Source organism: Chiroxiphia lanceolata, chromosome 17 (genome assembly GCF_009829145.1).
Source record: "Chiroxiphia lanceolata isolate bChiLan1 chromosome 17, bChiLan1.pri, whole genome shotgun sequence".
Taxonomy (NCBI): domain Eukaryota; kingdom Metazoa; phylum Chordata; class Aves; order Passeriformes; family Pipridae; genus Chiroxiphia; species Chiroxiphia lanceolata.
This window is the reverse complement of record NC_045653.1, coordinates 12,337,618-12,358,321: the sequence shown is the minus strand read 5'-3', so window position 1 is coordinate 12,358,321 and position 20,704 is coordinate 12,337,618. Positions and strand designations below refer to the sequence as shown.

The window sequence follows — 20,704 nt, the reverse complement described above, 5'->3', positions numbered from 1 at the left end:
TGGGCCGAGATTCCAGAGCACTGGTGACACCTCAGTCACCCCATCACCTTGGGAAAAGAGTGGTGGGAACCTCCAAGGTTTTTAGAGGAATGTTTAGCTGCAAGCAGGAACCCTGGCAATGGGAATGAGGCACCAGGGAGGTGCAAACGGCACCAGGACTCCCCTGCGCCCATGGGATGGGGGTCTGGGCAGGACCATGATGGGCAGAGGCAGAGAAGGGTGTTGGTGCTGCCCACCAGGGATGCCAGAAGGGCCAGTGTGGGCGCTGGGAAGTGGCTGGTCACACATGGTGCTGTGCCAGCGGATCCAGAGGCTGCAGGGCTCAGGAATCTGGCCCTGGCCCCACCAGCTCTCGCCGTGCAGCCATTCTGCTCTGGGACTGTGGCACAGCCAGCCCCAGGATGAGGTTTGATGCCACTGCAGCTGAGGGTGAGCTCCTGTGCCTGAGAGCTTGCAGGCTACTGCCACCTGCTCACCCCGGAGTCCTGGGGGTCCCAGCCCCAGCCCGGCAGGGACCTGCCTCGATGGGGCACCAGGGATGTGTTTGTTCATGTTGAACAGCTCCCACCTCTCTGGCAACAGGTGGGAGCAGGAACAGGCATTGAAAGAACCGGCAGCTCAGGGACAGGGGCAGAATAAATCTGCATAAATACAAATGAGGGGAATATTATTTCCCACACTGACCACATTTTTGTAGCTACTTTAAGCTGTGAGAGGGGGGCTTCAGCAGCCTGAGCAGGGCTTGGGCTCCACTCAGGCCTGGCTCTGGGGCTGGAGCCGCTTGTGATTCCCCACCTTCCCAGCAGACTCACCTATTCAATATTCCTCACATGCGAGTTACTCCTGTAGCTGATGGGAGAGATAAATAACAAAACCCTCACAAATGCAAAAATCCTTTGGCAGTTTGGAAAGGAACCAAGTCACGTGCTGAATGCAGACGAAGAAAAATCCTTTTTATTGTAAGGAGTAACAGAAGGGTGTGAATCAGCCTCAAATCCACCTCACCCACAATGCAGCACATCCAAATCCACTCGGAGATTACAAGGCAGGATAGCATTCGCTCTGATCAGTTCAAAGCGTCGCTGTTTGGGAACAAATCGGCTGAGTGTGCGCCTGGATTAGACTGGGGGCCTTTTTGCCTCTTGAAATCACTGGAAACAGTAAAATTCCCTTTTGAAATGGTAAGCTAATCAAGAAGCAGAAGGAGAGCAAAGACAAAGCATTTACAGCTTTTGGGTTCGGGTTCATCCCTTTTCTCCCTTCCCTTCTCAGGGGTTTGGTGCAGTTGGTGCAAAATCCTGAAATTCCTGAGGGGTGGCTGTGAGGGGACCAAACCCCTGCCTTCAGCCCAGCTGTCTGCTTCCAGCACCTGGAATATCCCCTCTGTGCTGAGCCCTTACCTGGCCCAAACCCCAGCCCCAGTGAAGCTGGAGTGGGTGTGAGGAAGAAACAAGGGGTGAAGGTGTTCCCTTCATCAGTGAGTGCCATAACAAGTCGCTTGTGGCCGTGAGAACCAGGAGAGCACAGAGGCAAGACCTGGGGCTCCTGCCTCTGTAGTCACCAGCATGGCTAACCACCCACACAGCTAACCACTGACATGGATGATCATTGGCACAGATAACCCTGGGCTGTAAAAAGACACCAAAGTCTGAGAAGTCTGAAACGTAGAGCAGAGGAAAATGCGAGGTTTTGCTGGGTTTTCTCCATTTTCATGTCTATTCTTCACGTATTGAGTCATCTTCCTCCCTTCCCTCCTCCTCCTCCTCAGGAATCGCCTGTGGAGGCACCTGGAGGGATGAGGTTTTTAGACAGCCCTGTGCTCTCCCCGTCAGCTCCTGCTAGCAGGCAGCAGGGTCAGGACTCATCCCACCCAGACCAGGCACCGGCGCTGGGGCACAGGCAGCAGAGCTCTGAGCCGGGTCCCCAGGCAGCAAATCCTCCTTACCCCACGTACTTCCAGCCTGCAGCTATGGATTGCTCCCGGGATCAACACCTGCGGCTGGGGGAGAGACACCCAGGTCAGTGCACTCCCTCCTCCAGGGCCCCCCAGCCCCACTGTCCCCTGGCAGCCCCCACTGCTGGGCCGGGCTTGGCAGTGTCCCATGTGCCAGTTGCCCGAGAGCCCCCGGCTTTATGGGCAGAGATGATTTAGTGCCCTGAGGAATATGGCTCTGGAGAAGCTGGGACGGCTTCCAACTCTTCCTTCCCTCCCCTGTATATTAACTTTCCATGCATATGAAGCTGAAAGCTCTTCCAATCACCTCTGCAAATATTAATTAATCCTCGCAGCATCCTGAGGACCATTATTCACTCCTATTAAGCAAATTATTAAATCCTTTTATAAGAGGTGAAGTGACTTTCTAGGGCTGCGCAGGGCATAAGTAGGAGCACACAGACTTTCTCTCTCTGTGTAGGAGCCACTGCTGCAGAATGGCAAAGCTGCTCCCACCTGAGCTGGGGGGATGTCTCTGAGGACTAGGCACTACAACCACCCCCAGCATGCTGTGCCATGCGGGGTACAAGTGCCCTATGGGACTCTTCTGAGATGAGTCGGCAGCTCTGGCAGCTCTGGCTGCACCCCAGAACCATGAGGACCCCCTTCCCACTCTTAGCCACTACCCAGGATGGTGTCCCCCTTTCAGCTGCCCTGTTCTGGCTCACAGACACCACTGGGGATCCCATAGTGGCATGGAGACAGACTCACTCTGGAGGAGCCAGTCGATGAAGGTGCTTGGGAATGGGGAATTCTGCAAAGAACAAGGAGGCATTAGAATGTGTGAATGTGGAGGGAGGGCAGCAGTGCAGGGACATGGGATGGGACACGGGATGGGACACAGCTGTACCTGCAGATCCAGCTCCACGAAATGCCCAGATGTCACTGGCAGTTTGGAGAGGGCAGAGTAGATTTTCCCCAGGAGCCCGAAGGAGACGACGCCTGGGGACAGGGAGAGGCCATCAGGGCTGGGCAAAGCTGGCTGTGGGTCCCAGAGCCTGCCGGCGCCCTCTGCCCGCAGCGTCTGGCAGAGGCTGGGAGAATATCGTCCTGCACATCAAGGAGTAAAACCCCTCGTCCTTCCTGTAGATCTCAAACCTCCCGAGGTTCAAAGGTTCCCATGAAAGCTGCTGCCCAGGAACTTCCAGATGCGTGTCCCATCACAAAGGAAATGTTGGGGATAAATGGAGCAGCTCTGCTTGCAGTGAAGCAGCAATCATGTCTGAGATTTGACATGAACAGATCCAGGGAAGGAAAACCCCACAGGTTCTGCAGGGCTGCAGTGGAGGGTCCAGGCAGAGCCACCTCTTGGCAGCAGCTTGAGTCTGTTCCTGGTGGGACAAACACCCACGAGAAGAGCAGGACTGTGGTGTCTGGCAGTGGCAGTGAGCCAGGACTGTGCCACCCACAGTGGCTTTGCTGGAGGAGCAAAGCTGCTCCTGCTCCATGCAGGGAGACTTCTGTTCCCATGAATTCAGCTCTCCTCGAGACTCCTGCTGCCCGTGGAGGTGGTTGGACACACAAAACCCAAGTGTCACTCAGTATAGAAAAGAAAACTTAATGACTTACGGTTGAGGAATTGTAGTTTCATGTTGATGATGCCGACCCAGATGTTCACTAACGGGCAGAGCTGCAATGACAAGTGGCACAGCCTTGGTGAGAACACTGTGGGTGCAGCATGATGGAATTGAAATTACTCCTAACAAATAAATTCTGACTGTAAGGAAGATCAAGGAATTTTGTGGAATTCACTTATGGGCTACAGGCATAAATATATATTGTATATATATTGTGTATATATATCATCCCTGACCATGGGAGGGGGGTTGGTATAACTGATTTTTAAGGTCCTTTCCAACCTAAGCTGTTCTGTGATCATCTGTGCGTGTGTGTGTGTGTGTGTGTGTGTGTGTGTGTGTGTGTGTGTGTGTAAATCTTCCAGAGAGTTCTGGCAGGAGCACTGATTGCAGCTGAAATGCATCTTCACAGCAAAGAACATTCAGACACTCACCAGTGCAGGGACAAGGGTTTTGAGAGTAGAGTTCAGCATGCTGCTCACCAGGTTGGTGAGGCGTGGGAGGGAAAAGACACACAAGAATTACCAGGGAAGTTGTCAAAACCTAGGACTTGACATCAAGACAAAACAGCGGCTGTGGAGGAGCCCCTCTCATCTTGTCTCCTCTTATATTAAAAGATGCCGCAAGCCCACAGCTCCCCCAGGCTTTAGCAGGAATTGCAGATGCTCAGGGCTTGGTAATCTGAATCCCATAATCTGGTTGCTGTGGTGTCAGTCCGTGACACTGAAGTTCTACCCCACTGCAAACTTGCAGGAGCTCACCCACACACTCACCCCTTCCGCAGGTTGACGCTGAAGCCGCCAAGCAGGTTGTTGCAATCCTTAATCACCAGCTTGAGGTCCCCGGGGGTGTCCTGGGTCACGGCGATGTGTGACGTGATGTTCGTTTCTACTGAGGATCCACTCAGGAAGTTAAAAATCCTGGAAAAAAGGGGAGTAGCGTGGAGGGTTATGGGGGAAACAGGAGCAGCGCAGGAGCTGCAACACAGGCTCGGCTGGTACAGTGCTTTAGTCTTGGGACTTCTGCCAGGCTCCTGGTCCTGTAGCAGATCACAGAATCATAGAATCATTAAGGTTGGAAAACACCTCTAGATCACCAAGTCCAACCATCAACCCAGCACCACCAGCATGTTCACCACTAAATAGGCCCTCTAGTGCCATATCCACAGGTTTTTTGAACACTTCAGGCAACACTTTGGAGTAAGGACAGCTGGAAATGGCTGCAGGGAGAGGCAGCAGTACAGCTCAGAGCTTTCCTCACCAGCCCATTCGCTCAGCACGTGGGGATGTTTCTCCAGCAGCAGGGAGTGTCCCATCCCCCAGTGCCCTCAGGCCCCGTGGCCTCACTCTCCAGCCCTGCTCACCCTGGAAAGCGGAGCACCAGCTTCGAGTACAGGTTCAGCACCAGCTCAGTCCCACGAAGGACCTTCCATGACACTCGGGCGTTCTCGAGGTTCAGCACCTTCAACCTGGGGGTCGACACCGAATCAAACCCACTCTGAGATGGCAGGATCAGCAGGAGCAGACCCTACAGTCCCGTCTCTTCCTGCTCATCGTTTGACCTGTTACCCATTTGGATATTCCCAGGTAAAAGTGAAGGTGAGGAAGGAGCAACCCCTGCTCCAAGAAAAGCCAATCTCAAAGCAGGGTCAGGTTTCTCAGGGCTGTGTCCTGCTTGCTCTCAACCACCTCCGAGGGTGGAGATTCCCCCACCTCCCAGACTGCCCATCGCAGTGTCACAGCACTCCCGTGGGGAAGACTTTTCCCGTTTCTGGTTGGAATTTCCCCTGTCACAGATCCTCGTGTGAGCCCAGGACTGGTGGTTTGTATGACGGGAGGGTCTGATCCCCTGGACACTATTGGTCACCTGCAGTGAGCCCCACCATGGGGCTTCTGACTCACCAGGCATAGCGTGATATCTTCTGAGAGGTTCTACCACCCAGCAGGCCTCCTGCACCCAGAAGTCCTCCTGCTTCACCAGAAGACCATCAAGACCAAGCAGACTTCCGTTGCCTAGGAGACCTCCTTTCCCAAGCAGCCCTGTGCCAAGCAGACCTTTCTCTCCAAGAAGGCTGTTATTGCCGAGGAGGCCATTGCCAAGGAGGCCATTGCCAAGGCCTTCCCCACCAAGGATGCCTGTGCCAAGTCCTTCTCCACCAAGGATGCCTGTGCCAAGTCCTTCTCCACCAAGGATGCCCCTGTGCCAAGGCCTTCTCCAACCAAGGAGCCTGTGCCAGGCCTCCTCTCCACCAAGGGCCTTCCCCCTGGAGCCTGTGCCAAGCCTTCTCCACCACCGAGGATGCCCCTTCCCCCCCCCCCCCCCCCCCCTTTCCCCCCCTGTGCCAAGCAGACCGCTGCTGCCAGGTTGTCCTCCTGCAACAGTCAGAACTCTGTTACTGTCCTGGCCATCACTGCCCAGAAACCCTCCTCTCCCAAGCACGCCCGTGCCAAGCAGACCTTTCTCACCTAGGAGGCCTGTGCCAAGGACCCCAGATTTGCTGGGTTCATTTCCTGCTTCAAGGGGAGCTCCGCTTTCTGCTCCACTTGGACTTCCCTTGCCCAGGAGGCCAGTGCCAAGCAGCCCACCTTCACCAAGAACACCTGTGCCAAGCAATCCGCCTTTTCCACCCATGAGACCAGTACCAAGCAGACCTGCACCAAGGGAGTCCCAGTTACTAATCAGACTTCCACCACTGGGAAGATTCCTTTGACAAGAAAGGTTGGTTTGGCCACGTTAGGTTGCTCTGCTTGCGAGATCTCACAGGGATCCCTGAGCATCCTCGAGCAAAGTTGGGTTCCCCACAGAGATGATCCTGCCAGGAAGCATCTCCCTGATGACCAGAGGGACACACCATGAGCCTAAAATGGCACAGGACTGTGCCATGTCCCTCCCCTGGAAACAGAGAAAATATCTGAACTCACCACCTGTGGCTTGCTTTGGGTTCAGCAGGTTGAGGAGGCCCTGGGAGGAGGGCAGGAGGCCCCCGAGAAGGATGAGACACCAGAAGTGTGGCATCTCCTGACCCAGCATCTGTGGAAAGAGCCACATCAGCCCACGCATCAGTTCCAGCACATGGGTATATGCAGTCTGGGTGCTGGTACAGCTCCCTATCCTTCACATGCATGCCCTGGGGTGATGGGTGAAGTTCCCCCTGGACATTTAGCTTCCAGAAACCATCTCCCCAGTCCCCAGGGGATCAGTCCAGGCCTGCAGCACCTTCTTCCCACCCAGAAAGGTTGAACCACTACTGGTTAGCAGAGAGTAGCTGGAGCCCAGTGCTGCACTGCTCCAGAACCATCAATGTCTGGGCTCCCACACTGCAGAGTTGGGTGCCTGATACTGCAGGGAAGCGAAAATGCCATTTTAAGAGAGGAAGAGGGATGGAGATGAGGGAGGAGGACCTTGTACTGAGAGAGATAGATGGCTTCCCACCGCTCCGAAACGGTCCTGAAAGTGGAACTCTCAGAGGGGCACAGCCGGATAAAAAATGATGAGCATTTCAGCAGTGTCCTTCTGCCCACTGTGAAGAATACCCTGAGTTATTAAAGCCCAAAGCACAGCCAGAATCAGATTCACTTTCCTGTGGGCAGATTGTTTGTTTTTCTCATCTTGTTTCACTCAGGCAGTGAGAAGAGCCCGTTTTCCCTGTGTTTGATCTGCCCCAAGCCAAAAGGGGCACCTTCAAGGACCTCCTGTTCCTGCCCAAACTCGGCTTCTCGGGGTGACAATGCAGGCTGGAAAGTGTTTGTTTATGCACAGAAAGGTGTTTGCAAAGAAAGGAGAAGAGGGTCCTGCTGCAGCACTGCCATGGGTCCCAGCTCCGGGAGCACCTGCCTTCACAGCCTGTGTCCCAGACGGAAACTCCGCCTCGTCCCTCCTGAGGAAAAAAAGGTACAGATTGCAGAGGTTCAGCATTGAGAAATAACATTATTTAGGTCAGACTGAACAACTCCTTTGTTTCTTCCAGATCTTTTAAAAAATCCCTCTATGACAGTTCTAGGCACAATTAAATTAGACTTTAATTCACTCGACTGTCTTTTACATTTTCCCTTTGATCAGCACGTAATGATGCACAGCTCCTGTAGCCACGATTATTGAACAGGAGAGAAGGAGAGAGGCTCGAGCAGCTTCTATTGAAAATCGTGTCAAATAAAATCAGTGGGATTTGTTGGAGGGGCTCTGCGAGACGTGCACAGCATTGCAAAAGGGTGCCAAAATGGATGTCAGGGCTCTTAGAAGAGCTCTTAGAGAGAATACGTGACCAAGCAGGCAGTTATCTCTGCGGTTATTAGCAATATCTATCGGGGTGCTGCTCCTTGGTCACACACATTTCAGCGAGCTGAACATCTTGCACATGCAAAAGGCACGTCTGGCTCTGCAGATAAACACTTATTTTACACCAGCCGAGACGAGGTCTGGAAAGCTGAAAATTGCTCTGAATTCTGGTCACCGAGATCATGAAAAAACTCCCAGTCCTTTTCTGCCAGCTTAGTCATTATCACAAACTTAACAACAACAGGAATAAACGTGGAGTTTAACAAGGAAGATCTCTGCTAGCTTTAAAAATTAATTTTCATAAATGATTAAATGCTGCTACAGAAATCAAAGGAAAACATCATTAAAATTCCTGCTTTTCAAGCCGAGTTACACTGAGCTGTGGTTGCCTGATGGAGCTGGCACGGTGGCCATGGTCCTTCAGTGCCACTTACCTGGACCCTTTGATGTCACAGTGGAGCTGCCCATGGTCACAGCTGCTGGCAGTGGCTTTTATATACCTGATGTGAGGAACGAGGAAAGCCCAGGGAAGGATGGAGCAGGGACATTTCCTCTTTGCTGGCTGTGAAGTGTGACTTCCCTGGAATCACAGGGAAAGGAAACACAGGTCAAAATGTTTGCAATATTTGCCTTTACGGTTAACTTCATATTCCCTCGGTGTGAAATGGCTGCACGCATGGCCTCGCCAAGTCAGGCCCGTGACACTTCCTTCTCCAGCACTCATGAAACCCAAACCCTGCTGCGCTCTCCCATGACAGTGGTGAGAGCAGGGCACAGAGCCAGGACCTCTGCCAACTTCCACAGCTCACCTTAGAGCCCCCTGTTCAGGGGTACACAGCCCAAGGAGTCCCTCCTGAACCCAAGGGAAATATCTCAACCCCTGTGCATAGATGGAAGGAGAAGATGCAGGACTCACGTTCAAGTCCACCTCAAGGAACTGGCCTGTTAGCAGGGGAAGGCTGAACACAGTGTACTGGATGCTGCCCAGCAAACCCAGGGGCACCAGTGCTGGGGACAGAGGAAGGGAGTGTCTTTGTTTCCCTGTTGGACTCAGCTGCAAATCCTCCCTTCATTGCCTGGTAGCTCCTTTTCTTCCAGAAGAGCCAGGGAGCTGCTGGGGGTCCCTGCTTCTGGCATGGGGCAGATCTGAGGTCAGGGTGAAGCGAGGGGTTTGCTCTTTTCCCCCAAGGTGCAGGGGCAGAGCAAAGGGTGTCCCAGTCCTCCCACAGCTGGAGCGGAGGTGACACGCAGTGCAGGGCAGTGACAAGACGTGGGACCCATCATGTCCTTACAGTTCACAAGTCCCAGCTGGTCATTGACAAGTCTCAGGGCGATGTCGACCACCAGGCAGAGCTGCAGGAGTCATGGTGGGCTGGTGAGAACCCGTGTTCAGAGCCAGACGAGGACATGCAGCCCCACCTGGCTCTGCAGGGCTTCCCCTGGGCATGGGAGCACCAGGCACATGGGATGGCAGCCCCAACGGGGACTCCACCAGCTCTGGGTGTGTCCCTGGGCACCTTGCCCTTCCCCAGAGAAGTGGGGTTAGGATTGGGGCCCAGGAGCCCACGGGGGATGGCTAGAAAGACCCTGTGGCTTTCAGGTGGGAGGAGAGACTCCATTAGTCTGTAACATGGTCCAGAGCATCGTTAGGAACTCTCAGCACTTGGGCAGACCTCATGTTGAGAAGGAGGAAAAAGCTTCTCCCAAGCTGCTGGAGACATGGTATGTGTCCCCCACTAATCCCAAGCCACTGGGTGGGTGGATGCAGCAGCCCTGGAACACTGACTGTGCTCCTGCTCTGAGCACCAGCGATGCCATGGAGAGCTACACTGCAGCTTTTCAAACTCATCACTCCTTCCCAGAATAGGGTTTTTTTCTGATTTACCAGATTAGGAAGAAGTCTGTTCAGGATGCTTGCCAATAAATTATCCACAATTGGGAGCAGGCTGTGGAAAAATAAAGGAGCACCATGAAAACAACCTGCTGCAAAGTAAATGGGTCTTGTTAAACAATTCCCTATGAATAGCGCCGAGCACAGACCTCCCGGAGCAAGGCAATTGCAGCAGCAAAGTGAATCGTTTCTGCTTGGATTTTGCATGAGATAACTGTAATTTGCATCCCAAAATAGCCAGTGGGAAATTTATTGCTGCCTTTTATCTACTAGTGCATAGTCTCCTTAAATGAGCAGAAACAACCTCAGCCCGAGTGGCTCCTACAATGTACACACCACGTGCTCACATCTCAGAAGACCCCACACCATGTCAGTTAAAATGACCTGTGTACGTGGCACATGGGACAGAACTGTCCCACAGGACTTCTGGGAGAGAACATCTGTTCTCTGTGGCTGTGTGAGGGGCACACAGAGACCATCACCACCAGCCCGTTGTTCAGCCCTGTGACACGGCCAGTGAGTGGCCATCACCTGAAGGGATGTGGGACAGAGATGTATAACAGGGAAATGCCTTCATGCGTTTGCCATTCTCAGGGTGGGGCTGGCAGAGCTTGTGGCGGCAGAGGAGGACACCGCTATCACTCACCTGCTCAGAAGTCTGATTTTAATGCCACCAAGGACGGTGTCACATCTCTCTGTCACCAGTTTGGGGTAGCCCATGCCATCCATGGTCAGCCTGACCCTTGCTGTGACGTTCACCTCCACGGTGCTGTCAAGTAAATCCAAGAGGCTACACAGGGAGAAGGGAGTGACCTTCAGAGCAACAGCCCCTTCCCGAGGGACAGGAACAGTGTTCCCCCCTGAGACACCCTCCGGGAAGGTTCTTCCCCTGGTCCCAGCACATGGCTGGCACTGCCACCAGCAGCTCCACCCCCAGCTTGACTCACCTCTTGCCATTGAGGGCCACCCGGGTGTAGAGGTTGTGGTTGGCACCAATGCCAGGCAGGAGCCTCAGGGACACCCTGGGTAGCGTCTCCTCCACGATCCTCAGCCTACAGGGACAGCGAAGGGGACACGAGTGACAGCCCTGAGCCCGGCACAAACCAGCCTGGCTCCATTGCTCACACACAGCCACGCTGAGGAGGTGGGCGAGTCAGGGACCAGTTAGACCAGAAATGGCAAAAGATACCGAGTTTTCTCAGTTATTTCCCTGGTTTAGTTATTTTCCAGTTGTATCAGAAGCTTGGTTCTTTTGCTTTATCGTTTTTTTCTGCTTCTGCTGGGCTTCAAAGCAGAGTTAATCGTGTGGGCTGCAGACGGGAGTGTTGGCTCGGCAGCAGCCACCAGCGCGCAGCTCGTGCACCCTCTATGGGCAAACGCCTCCGCGCTGCCGCCTCCTCTGCCCTTCCCTGGGCAGCTCAGGAGGCTCCTTTGCGATGCAAACCTGCAGGATTCCCAGGCAGCTTTTATCTTGTTTTTCTCAAAGCATCAGCTCCAAACCAGACCTGAGCATCTACTGAAGCACCACCATTGCTCCCCCAAAACAGCACTGAGATATTCCCCCTGCAAGGCACCCGGGCGGTGCTGTCCTTACCCGGTGAGCCCCTGGATGGTGCTGAGCAAGCCACCTTCCCCGAGGACGCCAAGCAGGCCACCGCCTCCCAGCAGCCCTCCATTTCCCAGGAGCCCTCCTCTGCCAAGAAGGCCACCAGAGCCACTGAGGATCCCTGCTCTGCCGAGGAGACCTCCATTGCCAAGCAGACCTCCTTGTCCCTGCGTTCTTCCAGCAACCCCCACAGGGCTGCTACCCCTGGGGACATTGCCACCAGCTGCTGGCCAGCCTCTGGGAGGGTTGCTGGGACCCCCACCATAAGCACCTCCACCACCCCCTGCACCCAACAAGCCACCACCAGCATCACTCCCTCCACCAATCAGGCCTCCAATCAGTCCTCCCAGCAGCCCTTCACCACCACCGCCCAGCAGACCACCAGTAATACCACCAAGCAGACCACCATCACCACCACCACCAAGGACACCTCCTGTGAGTCCACCCAGCAGGTCCCCACTTCCATCAGTGCTCCATTTTGGAGTAGCACCTCTCCCAGGACACCTCAGAGGACTTGTTCTTGACCAAGGGAACCTGTAAGAGCTGGACACATCACTTGCCATCAGACCCTACACAGAGCTTTCTCCTTTTAGGGGTCTGGCCAGTCGAAATTTTAATTACATGATTTTCACATATTACATAAGTTTCATACATTCCAATATAAGTAAAGATTTTTAAGCCAGGGAAAAGCATTGAGCAACAGGTTATTGGACACTTAGTATCAGGCAGTGCTGTTACCCCAGAGTCCAGGGCTAAAGGGAAGGAAAAGGAGCCCGAGATTCTGTGGCTGTAACAGTGAGGCTGTGCTGATCTGAAAGAGCCATGCTGGGAAATCAGCTTATTCCAGAGAAATCCCTGCTGGCACTTGCACACCAGCTGGCACACACAGGTTACCGTATCAGGGGGAATTTTTTAATTTTCCAGCAAGCACATGAGGAGTATTCAGAAAAGTGCCAGGAGATTTTTCTCCTTTAGTGCTTGAGGAACCTCGAGGAGTGGTTCCTGAGGATTGCCCCACCCACCCTGCAGCTGCCAGCTCCTTCCCAGCAGACAGTACTTCCACAGCCTCCAAAAAGTCCCTGTGCTGGGACACCTGCCCGGCCACTCCAGGCTATAAGGGCCCTTTTGTCCAGGTGCTCTCAACACTTAATACCTTTGTGAGATCAGATGTGCTTTTGTGGGCAACCTAGTGCATCTTACACAACCAGGGGATAGTATGCCTCTGAACAAAGGAGGTGTGAGCTCAGGTTATCCATGCCTGGTTCTGGACAGAGCCTTGCACAACAAGCACCATCAGGCTCCATGTGGGATCTGCTGCCAGCAAGCCGCTGGCCAGGAACTGCTCCCTGCAGCGGCTGGAACAAGGGCTCCAAGGGAGTGGGAGATGTCAGCAGGAGCTTTGCTATATCTGTGCCAGTGCTGCATGGCAAGCCCCTCTCTGCCCTCTATCAGTTGGGCACAAGATGGGCTGCAGCAGGGCACCAACCACCACCAAACCCAGTGCCTCTGTGAGTGGCTGTTTCACACCTGGTGTCACAGGCTGAGCTTCAGAAACACTCTCTGAAGGTACCAGTTTCTTGGCTGTAGGTGCAGCCTCCTCACCTTGCTGTGCCACCCCTCCGTGGGCCATGTGGCAGAGGGACACAGTGCAAATGGGTGCTGGCAGCCAGAACTCGTATAAATAAATATCCAGAAAGGGAAATACTGAGGCAATGAGAGATTTTTATTGAAAGAGCAATACAAGAGTAATCTTTCTGCCTAAGGAATAGCTGTGGATGTTAAAAGGGGCCCCAGAAACACCCTAACATCCACCAGCAGAGCAGGTTTCCCACCCCGATGCCAGCCAGAGGCAATCGCCAGCCTTGCTCAGGCCACAGCCACAGCACAGGGCAGTGCTTGAAGGAAAGGAAGAGGGAGAGAGTGGAGCAAGGCTTGGGGTGCACAGTGTGCTGCCTCAGAAAGGGAGCAGCATTGAGGCTCCTCTCGAGCAGTATCTTTCAAGAGTGGTCTGGCCAGGAATCTCGTCCGCCTGGAAGATGCAGCACAAAACCTACTCAGTTTTCTCCTTCAGACTTTTACCTGTGTTTTCCTATATCCCCAGGTGAGGTTTTTCTGTGGGTCCACACCAGCAGAGGGACCTCCTGGAAACTGGGAGCAGCCCATGGGAAATGGGGTTGGCTGGGTAGTGTGGGGCTGTGGGATCTGCAGGTCCCAAACCCAAGTAGGCACATCCCCACTCCCTGGGACACGGCGTGGTGGGAAATGCAATCCTTACGTCAGTGATGGTGACTTCAGCATTCCTGAGGTTGGTGTTGAGGACGTTGGGCAGAGGGATCGACACATGGAAGGCATCTGCAAAAATAGGTGAAAGCATCTTGTCACAGGGAGGAAACCCTGAACACAGGCAGCAATGGGAGGGGCAGAGCCCCAAATCTGTCTAAGAGGGGACCCCACCCCGCCATACCATTAACACCAGGTACATATGCAGCCGTGAGGAGCTGCTTGAGCCATTCTGTGAGCGAGGGGACCTACAGGGAAGAAGATGTGTCAGTAGCAGAAGAGAGCAATGGTTATTCAGGTTAGGGTTATCAATTGAGTTCTACTCAGTTTGCTATGGAACACAGATGCTGGGAAGCTTCCTTCAGTGAAACCCCTCCAGGACTGAGGTGGGATCTTCAGGGACATGCTTTTGGGGTAATTTCTTGTTATTCCTCTCCCCTTCCCAACACCCCCATTGTGCTGCCACCAAGTGAAGAGAGACACGCAAGTGTCATCGCTGTAGGGCACGGGGGATTGGCAGGGCAGAGAGTAATTGGCCTCTACCAGAGGAAGAAGAAAGGTGAAGACTGAAGAGGAATTGGCTTTTGGGTTTTCCTCTCATACACAGACTCCCTGGCCATTGCATCAATCCCTGCAGCACCTCGATCCAGTGCAAGCACTTACGGCGGAAGGGTCGAGTGACGGGGGGGACCGTGTCACCTTGATGCTACAAAAGATAAAAACAAGGCAGAGTTGGGGTGCATCAGCTGCAGCCTCCTCCTCCAGACCCTTTCTTGATCTGGAATTTGTCTCACCCTCATAAAGATACAGGATTTTGAAAATAGGGCAACTTTTTTACAACTGTCTCATCACTTCAGCCATGCCCTTGGTCTGAGTTTGGGGCTGGGAGGAGGCAGGAAGGCTCTGGCAGCCTAACATGGCATCTCTACCATGTCTACATCACAGTCCCCCATCACTGCCACCAGCCCCATTTGTTGGTCCCCAGGCAGAGCCCTGCCACCTGCAGAGCTTGTCTCTACCTGTCAAGAGCCAGGGAGGTTTGCAGTTTGCCATCAGAGACCGATGGGGTGATGTGCAGAACAATGTCCTGAAAATGGAACAATGAAAAAATGAGGTTATTCCCCTGCACAGCTCCCAAGACTGAAAAGTGTATTGTAAATTACTCATTCTAAGAAAAAACACTTGTCTGTGCCTAGAAGCCACATTTTTGTGACGGATGGCATCATGTATCTCTCTCCCCAGGGTTCACCTTCCTGTCTTTATATTGAGTTGTTCCTGAAACATTTTACTTACACTTTGTGCTTGGTTACGAGCGTGTTTAAAGGACTGAGCAACACCGTTTTGAAGATGCAGTAAATTCAAAAGTACAAATACTGCAGAGCCAAGGGCAGGACAAGCCAAGGGGATGCCAGAGGGCAGCCAAACTCAGCCATTGCCCTGTTGTGGGGATCTCATCCCCCCCGAGCTCACTCACCATGTCGAGGGAGAAGAGGAGCCCCTGGGAGGTCTGTAGGGCAGGAACGTGGACGTCAGTGGTGGCTTTGAGGGTGACGTGGCTCTTCCATCCCTCACGGCCACCACTGGCTCATCTCTCATCCGGACACGCAGCTCCAGTGGCAGAGAGCCAGGGAGGGCCCGGGCAAGCTGCAGGGGCAGAGAAGGTCAGGGTAAGGGGGTATTTGCATGGCTGGGGTGGGTGGAGGGGTTGGAATCAATGCACACGGAGCAGGTGGCTGACCTGGGGGATGAATGGGAAAAGGGCAGACACGGACAGCGAGGTGCTCTCGGGAACCTGTGGGAACAGCACCAGTGACATCGTTGGCCAGGAAGGTTTGTGCCAAGCCCACTCTGGGCACAGCTGAACCCCACAAACACAAACAGGCAGCAGCGAGCACATTTGGGTCACCCAAGAGCAACCAGGACACTGACCTGGCCTTGGAGAGGGGATTGGCTGCTCATCAACGAGTTGGTGATGCTGAGGTTGAGGGCTCCCTGCCCCTGGACCTGCTCCAGCAGGGCGCTGAGGGTGTCCTGGGAGAGGCTGAGCTGTGGTGGGCGGCCAGTGGCCAGCAGCAGGGTGGCGGCGAGTGGCAGTTGCTGAGTGGGGGCCACTGTGCCACCCTCGGCATTCCCGGAGAGGAGCTGTACAGGACAGAGTGGACAGGGATGTTGGTGGTGCTCAGAGGGCTGCACTGGGCACCCTGCCCACCCGTGGACCTTGTGGAGAGGCTCACACAGAGTTTGTTGGCACCTTAATGAACACAGGGCTGCTCCAGGCTGCTCTGGCACAGACAAGGCTGCATCTGCTACCCCTTCCCCATTAAAATGCTGCCATATCTCCCAAATGGAAAAACACACTGCTGATATTTTGGGCCTGATTACAGTCACTATCAATTTCCAGACTTTGACAAACCACTTATAAATAGAACACGCCTGTGAGCAGTGACTGCTGCTCCTGCATGAAATTAAACTTTTCTAATTAACAACTATGAGAGTGCTACAATTATGCTTAACTAACAGCTAAGTAGCATGAAGCCGTTCTGGCTCATGCCACCATCAAGGATTAACAGGTAAAAAAAATCAGGTAGAAACACAGCAGTGGCATTAGCAGGGATGTGGCTGGGGCAGACTCATCAGACCCTTCCAAAGAACACGTGCCTGAAGGCAGCTGGAATCCAAGGAGCCTTTGACAAACAGCCATCACGTTCCAGTGAACCACCCAAACTCAGCACATCAGAGGTTTTGGGACCAGGGAACACGGTGGCACTTACATTCAGATCCAGCTGGATGGAGTCACCACTGAGGATGGAGAAGGGGGGAAGGTCTCCCAGAGCCCCGAGCGGGAGCATCTCTGTGGACACAGGAAGAAAACTCCTCAGCTGCAATGGCAGGGGATGCTCCCAAATCCCATGGTCCCAAGAGTTATTGGAACCACTGAGTTCCCAGCTGGAAAAGCTGCTAGAAAGCTCTATTTAGTAGCAAAAAAATGTTGTTTCTAGAAGCAACAGTTCCTGCAGTGGGTTTCTGCAGGAAGAGCTGGCTGCTGCAGTAGCAGGGAATCTTAATGCTGGGCTTGACCTGGGAGTTGTGTTTTTAAAAAATTGCTAAAATATGTGTATTTACCCAGTGTAAAAAAAACAAGCCATGCTAAGTGCAGGGATTCCCGGGAGCAGAGGGAAAGGAGGTGCCAGCACTTACGGTTCCGGGAGCCAAGCAGAGAGTTCACCACGTTGAGCTTGGCATTGATGATGTTGCAGCCCTGGGGAGGAAGAGGGAAGTGAGAGGGTCCTGCTGCAGCAGTGGGTGACATTGCACCAACAGTGACAGCGGGCTCTGCTGGGCTGCACACGTGGGCAGAGCCACTGCAGGCAGTGCTGGGTGGGACATCCCGTCACACAGAGCTCAGCATTGAGTGGGTGAGTGGCCCCTCTGACCCAGCGTGGGTCTCACCTGGGTTAGTGGCTGCTAAACCAGCACCTGCTTCAGAAATCTGTTTGCCAGCAGAGCCTGGCACGGGTGATGGTGCTGGTGTCTTTCAGCAGGAAGGACAGGCTGACCGCCCCAGCTGAGCCCACAGCTGTGCAAACAGCCACATCCATGGGGCAGCCTGGCCCACTGCCTGCCCTGCCTGCGCTGCCTGTGCTGCCGGTTCTGCCTGCCCACCCAGCACTGTGCTGGTGGCTGGTGTGAAGATGGCTGTGCAGACTCACCAGATCACTCAGGACATCACTAAGGAGGCGTTTCAAAGGCTCATCCAGAATTGGCACTCTGGGACTGGTAGCAGAAAAATAGGAAATAACAAGTGATTAGGTTGGTACTGGAAAGTAGAAGTGTTTCACACAAGAGAAACATGAGGGCTCATTTGAATTGTCCGTATTCAGAGCCAAAATATTACTAAACCCAAGCCCTTTGAATCCCACCCAGGGCTAGGTTCCCAGCATCCCGAAATGTTCTTTTCTTAGCCCAAATTTTAAAAAAAAGGATGGTAGTTTCCCTCCAAGCCTGACAGCAGGGTAGTTCATCCTCCAAGGTGTCAGAAAGCGCTGCCATCAATGGCCAACAGCACCAAGGTGTCCCACTGCCACAGGAGCCACGGGCAGCCCACTCACAGAGGTGTTACCTCACACCTGATTCCTACCTCACACGGATGTTTATGTCAACAGTCTTGCAGTTCATGTTGCTCTGGTGAGCCGTCCAGGTGTCCTGGACCAGCATGGTCGCATCCACCTCCACCTGCTCGCAGAGCGGCTGGCCTGGTACACTGCCCGGGGGGAGCACAGCATGCAGGTCAGGAAATTTGCTGGCCATCTACTTTCCAAAGAGATGATGACCCCTCCACCCTGAGCCATGCCCCAGATGGACATGCCATACCTGCTCTCTACCAGCAGCTGGGTGTTGAAGTCCACCTGGTGCCCAAAGCCTGGCAGGGAGCGCAGACTTATTTTGGGGAGGGTGTTGTTCACAATTCTCAGCCTGGATGGTTGAAACAAGGAAAAGAGAGTGAAGAGCACATTTGTACACTGGGTGCCCCGTCCCCTCAGCCCCAGCACTGTGGCTGATTTTAGACCCATGCTCTTGGGGTCCTCTCCACCTGGTCATCAGGGATCCCCAGCAGCCAGGAGCAGCTTGTGGCCCATACAAGGCACCCTGGCATGGCAGGCACAGGCAGAAACTCCCAACAGATGAACCTCCACTTATAAACCTGCCCCATAAGGGGAAAGAGGGGGCCCTGTGTGTGCAGACAGCAGGCTCCAGACTAGAGCCTCCTTCCCCGAGGATGGCCCAGACACACTGGGCTGCTCAGGGCCACTCACCTTCCATTCTCACTCACCCCATGAGTTCTTCACCATTTCTCCCAAGAAGGCTGCCAACGAGACCGTTTTTGCCGAGGAGACCATTTTTGCCAATGGAAGTTCGAGGACAGCATCAAGGAGAGTATCAACAAGACCATCTTTGCCAAGGAGACCATCAACGATACCGTCTTTGCCAAGGAGACCATCAATGACACCATCTTTGCCAAGGACACCACCAAGGATACCATCCCTGTCAAGGAGACCCCCAAGCAGACATCTCCACCAAGGAGACCACCTAGGAGACCATCTCCACCAAGGAGACCACCTCCACAAGGAGACCACAAGGAGACCATCTCCACCAAGGAGACCACCATCTCCACCAAGGAGACCACCAAGGAGACCATCTCCACCAAGGAGACCCCCAACAGCACCATCTTTGCCAAGGAGACCTCCAACAACTCCTTCTTTGCCAAGGAGACTGCCAACAGCACCATCTTTGCCAAGGAGACTACCAACAGCACCATCTTTGCCAAGGAGACCTCCAACAACTCCTTCTTTTCCAAGGAGACTGCCTACGGCACCACCTTTTCCAAGGAGACCACCGAGCAGATTGCCACCAAGGAGACCACCTTGATGCTTCTGGGGAACACCTCTGGCTGGTGAACCTTTAAAACCTGAAAAATAGGATGGGAGGTCACTGTGAGCTACGTGGACTCAGCACACAAGTTGTGCCAGCCTGGCTGTTCCTTCCCCTACACTGTCCTTCTTCATGTAAATGACGTGGTGTCACCAGCCACTGTGAAGCATCTGAAGAAACATCTGCAAAGTGCTGTATAAATGCAAATTACCAGCACTGGCACCACTGCTGAGCAGATCTGGACCAGCTTCTGATTTTCTGAGCATGATCAAGAGACAAAAAGAGCCAAAGAAAGGATAAATCCTGTCTCTTACATACACTTACCATCTGTATCTCCTCTGGCAACCAAGGGTATGAGTCCGAATCCTTGTGAAGGGGCCAGCAGACTGCTGAGGAGGACAACAGTCCAGAATGCCGACATCTTCGGTCCTGATAACTGTGGGAAGTGATTGTCATCAGTGCAGGGCTGGGAGAGTGAGCACCAGCCCATGGGGAGGAAAGAGGAGGAGGAAGATTGTAAAAAAACAGAAAATAATTTTTAAAGTTTCAGTGTCATTGAAATATTTCTCTGTGACCTAAAACTTGAAGTAGCTTTTACTTTTTTTTTTTAAAGAACCAAACGAACTTCATTGCTCCAAATCTATTTAAATGTAAATAGCTCATCAAAAAGGGATCAAAACAAGTGTGAGAGGTCTAATTCCCCTTAGCTAGAAATCTATCTCAGATAATAGAGTTATACCAAAGATAATTTAAGTGATAATTGTTTATGAAAACCCTGAAATACCCTTTCTTCTGCAAGGACTGCAAATCCAGTGAACACTCACATCTGTTCTTGAGAGACTCACAGTGAAAGGCACTGCACATTTTACTTGCTGGAGCATAATTCAGGCAGGTAGGAGGCAAGAATAACAATTTTTGCTAAAAAGCCAACACTCTCAAAGGAACACTGAGGGTTTGCAGCAGCAAGGAGCACACTTTTTGAGGAGTAAGTTTGCTCTTACCTGACCGAGCTCTGGAGGACGAGACTCTCTCCAGCCGATGTCCCTGTCTTCTGAGGATGATCTGCATCAAGGATCGTCATATATAGAGCTTCACAACAGGAAAAGGGCAAGTGATATCATTTAGGACATACAGAATAATTGGTGGGGAGCAAAACAAACAATATTTGGTTTCTGGTGACTTCCACTGCAAATATTTCCATGGAGATGTTAGGAGTTAGGTAAATCATTGAGCAACGACCTGTAGGCACAGACTCAGCCAGCTCTGGGTGCCTGGTTTGGTATATCATCCTTTCAGCCTGTCAAGGTGTGGACATGGTTGAGATGTCATGCCCTGATAAAATACCTTTTTTTTTTTTTTCAAATAAAATTGAGATTTTGACCAAAAAATGTGTCAAAACACTGGCCACCTCTGCCTGGTAAGTACTTCTGCAGTTTTTGGGGCTGCAGTACTGAGCATTAAGCCCACGAGTGGGGATGTGCCACAAATTATGGGTGATAAATGAAGGACCAGGCAGCACCTTTCTCAGTGTAAAGACAGGTAGAGATAGTAACACAGACAGGTATTTGCTGTCCAGGCCAGCAGGACATGCCCAGCACTCCCATTAAACCTGCCTCCAGCCTATGACTGAACCCAACATTTATTAAAGCCAA

General features: G+C 52.9%; 3 protein-coding genes and 1 long non-coding RNA gene across 4 annotated transcripts; all 4 read right to left on the bottom strand.

The window, feature by feature from the left end:
• Window positions 1-942: 942 nt before the first annotated feature.
• LOC116795543 (BPI fold-containing family B member 4-like) lies at window positions 943-5,678 on the bottom strand. The gene is made up of 10 exons (XM_032705311.1): window positions 5,625-5,678; window positions 5,472-5,488; window positions 4,934-5,038; window positions 4,344-4,490; window positions 4,005-4,068; window positions 3,563-3,623; window positions 2,844-2,935; window positions 2,705-2,747; window positions 1,946-1,999; window positions 943-1,787 (listed from the first exon to the last, which is right to left on the bottom strand). The coding sequence occupies exons 1-9, from the start codon at window positions 5,676-5,678 to the stop codon at window positions 1,968-1,970; spliced, it is 615 nt and encodes a 204-aa protein (XP_032561202.1). The 3' UTR covers window positions 943-1,787; window positions 1,946-1,967.
• A 245-nt stretch (window positions 5,679-5,923) lies between these two features.
• LOC116795362 lies at window positions 5,924-8,355 on the bottom strand. Its single transcript, XR_004360030.1, has 5 exons — window positions 8,280-8,355; window positions 7,250-7,447; window positions 6,492-6,600; window positions 6,036-6,221; window positions 5,924-5,942 (listed from the first exon to the last, which is right to left on the bottom strand). It is a non-coding gene; the product is annotated as an uncharacterized LOC116795362 (long non-coding RNA).
• Window positions 8,356-8,650: 295 nt separating this feature from the next.
• Window positions 8,651-12,972, bottom strand: LOC116795542 (BPI fold-containing family B member 4-like). The gene is made up of 9 exons (XM_032705310.1): window positions 12,945-12,972; window positions 11,455-11,775; window positions 11,331-11,394; window positions 10,684-10,788; window positions 10,383-10,526; window positions 9,731-9,791; window positions 9,138-9,198; window positions 8,762-8,853; window positions 8,651-8,665 (listed from the first exon to the last, which is right to left on the bottom strand). Exons 1-9 carry the CDS (start codon window positions 12,970-12,972, stop codon window positions 8,651-8,653), a joined length of 891 nt encoding a protein of 296 aa, XP_032561201.1.
• Window positions 12,973-13,260: 288 nt separating this feature from the next.
• On the bottom strand, window positions 13,261-20,130 carry LOC116795436 (BPI fold-containing family B member 3-like). The gene is given in 20 exon segments (XM_032705145.1): window positions 13,261-13,371; window positions 13,618-13,694; window positions 13,807-13,870; window positions 14,286-14,328; window positions 14,642-14,709; window positions 15,097-15,173; window positions 15,176-15,266; window positions 15,361-15,414; window positions 15,548-15,551; window positions 15,586-15,764; window positions 16,394-16,473; window positions 16,821-16,881; window positions 17,333-17,396; window positions 17,761-17,883; window positions 17,994-18,095; window positions 18,454-18,539; window positions 18,542-18,668; window positions 18,795-19,089; window positions 19,377-19,488; window positions 20,054-20,130. Coding segments are annotated over 19 exon segments (1,767 nt in total). The 5' UTR covers window positions 19,474-19,488; window positions 20,054-20,130; the 3' UTR covers window positions 13,261-13,296.
• Window positions 20,131-20,704: the final 574 nt, after the last annotated feature.

Bases quoted from the DNA above. Each gene is read 5' to 3' on its own strand.
- LOC116795543 (XM_032705311.1), bottom strand. From the start codon at position 5,678: ATGGCCTCCTTGGCAATGGCCTCCTCGGCAATAACAGCCTTCTTGGAG. The intron at 4,491-4,933 runs GTGAGCAGGGCT...CCTTTTTTCCAG, and splicing joins CTGGTGCTCCGCTTTCCAGG to GATTTTTAACTTCCTGAGTG. The intron at 2,936-3,562 runs GTAAGTCATTAA...CCCTGTCCCCAG, and splicing joins GAAACTACAATTCCTCAACC to GCGTCGTCTCCTTCGGGCTC.
- LOC116795542 (XM_032705310.1), bottom strand. From the start codon at position 12,972: ATGGCCCACGGAGGGGTGGCACAGCAAG. The intron at 9,792-10,382 runs GTGAGTGATAGC...ATTTTTCCACAG, and splicing joins AAAATCAGACTTCTGAGCAG to CCTGCTCCCAATTGTGGATA. The intron at 8,854-9,137 runs GTAAGGACATGA...CTCTGTCCCCAG, and splicing joins CCAGCTGGGACTTGTGAACT to CACTGGTGCCCCTGGGTTTG.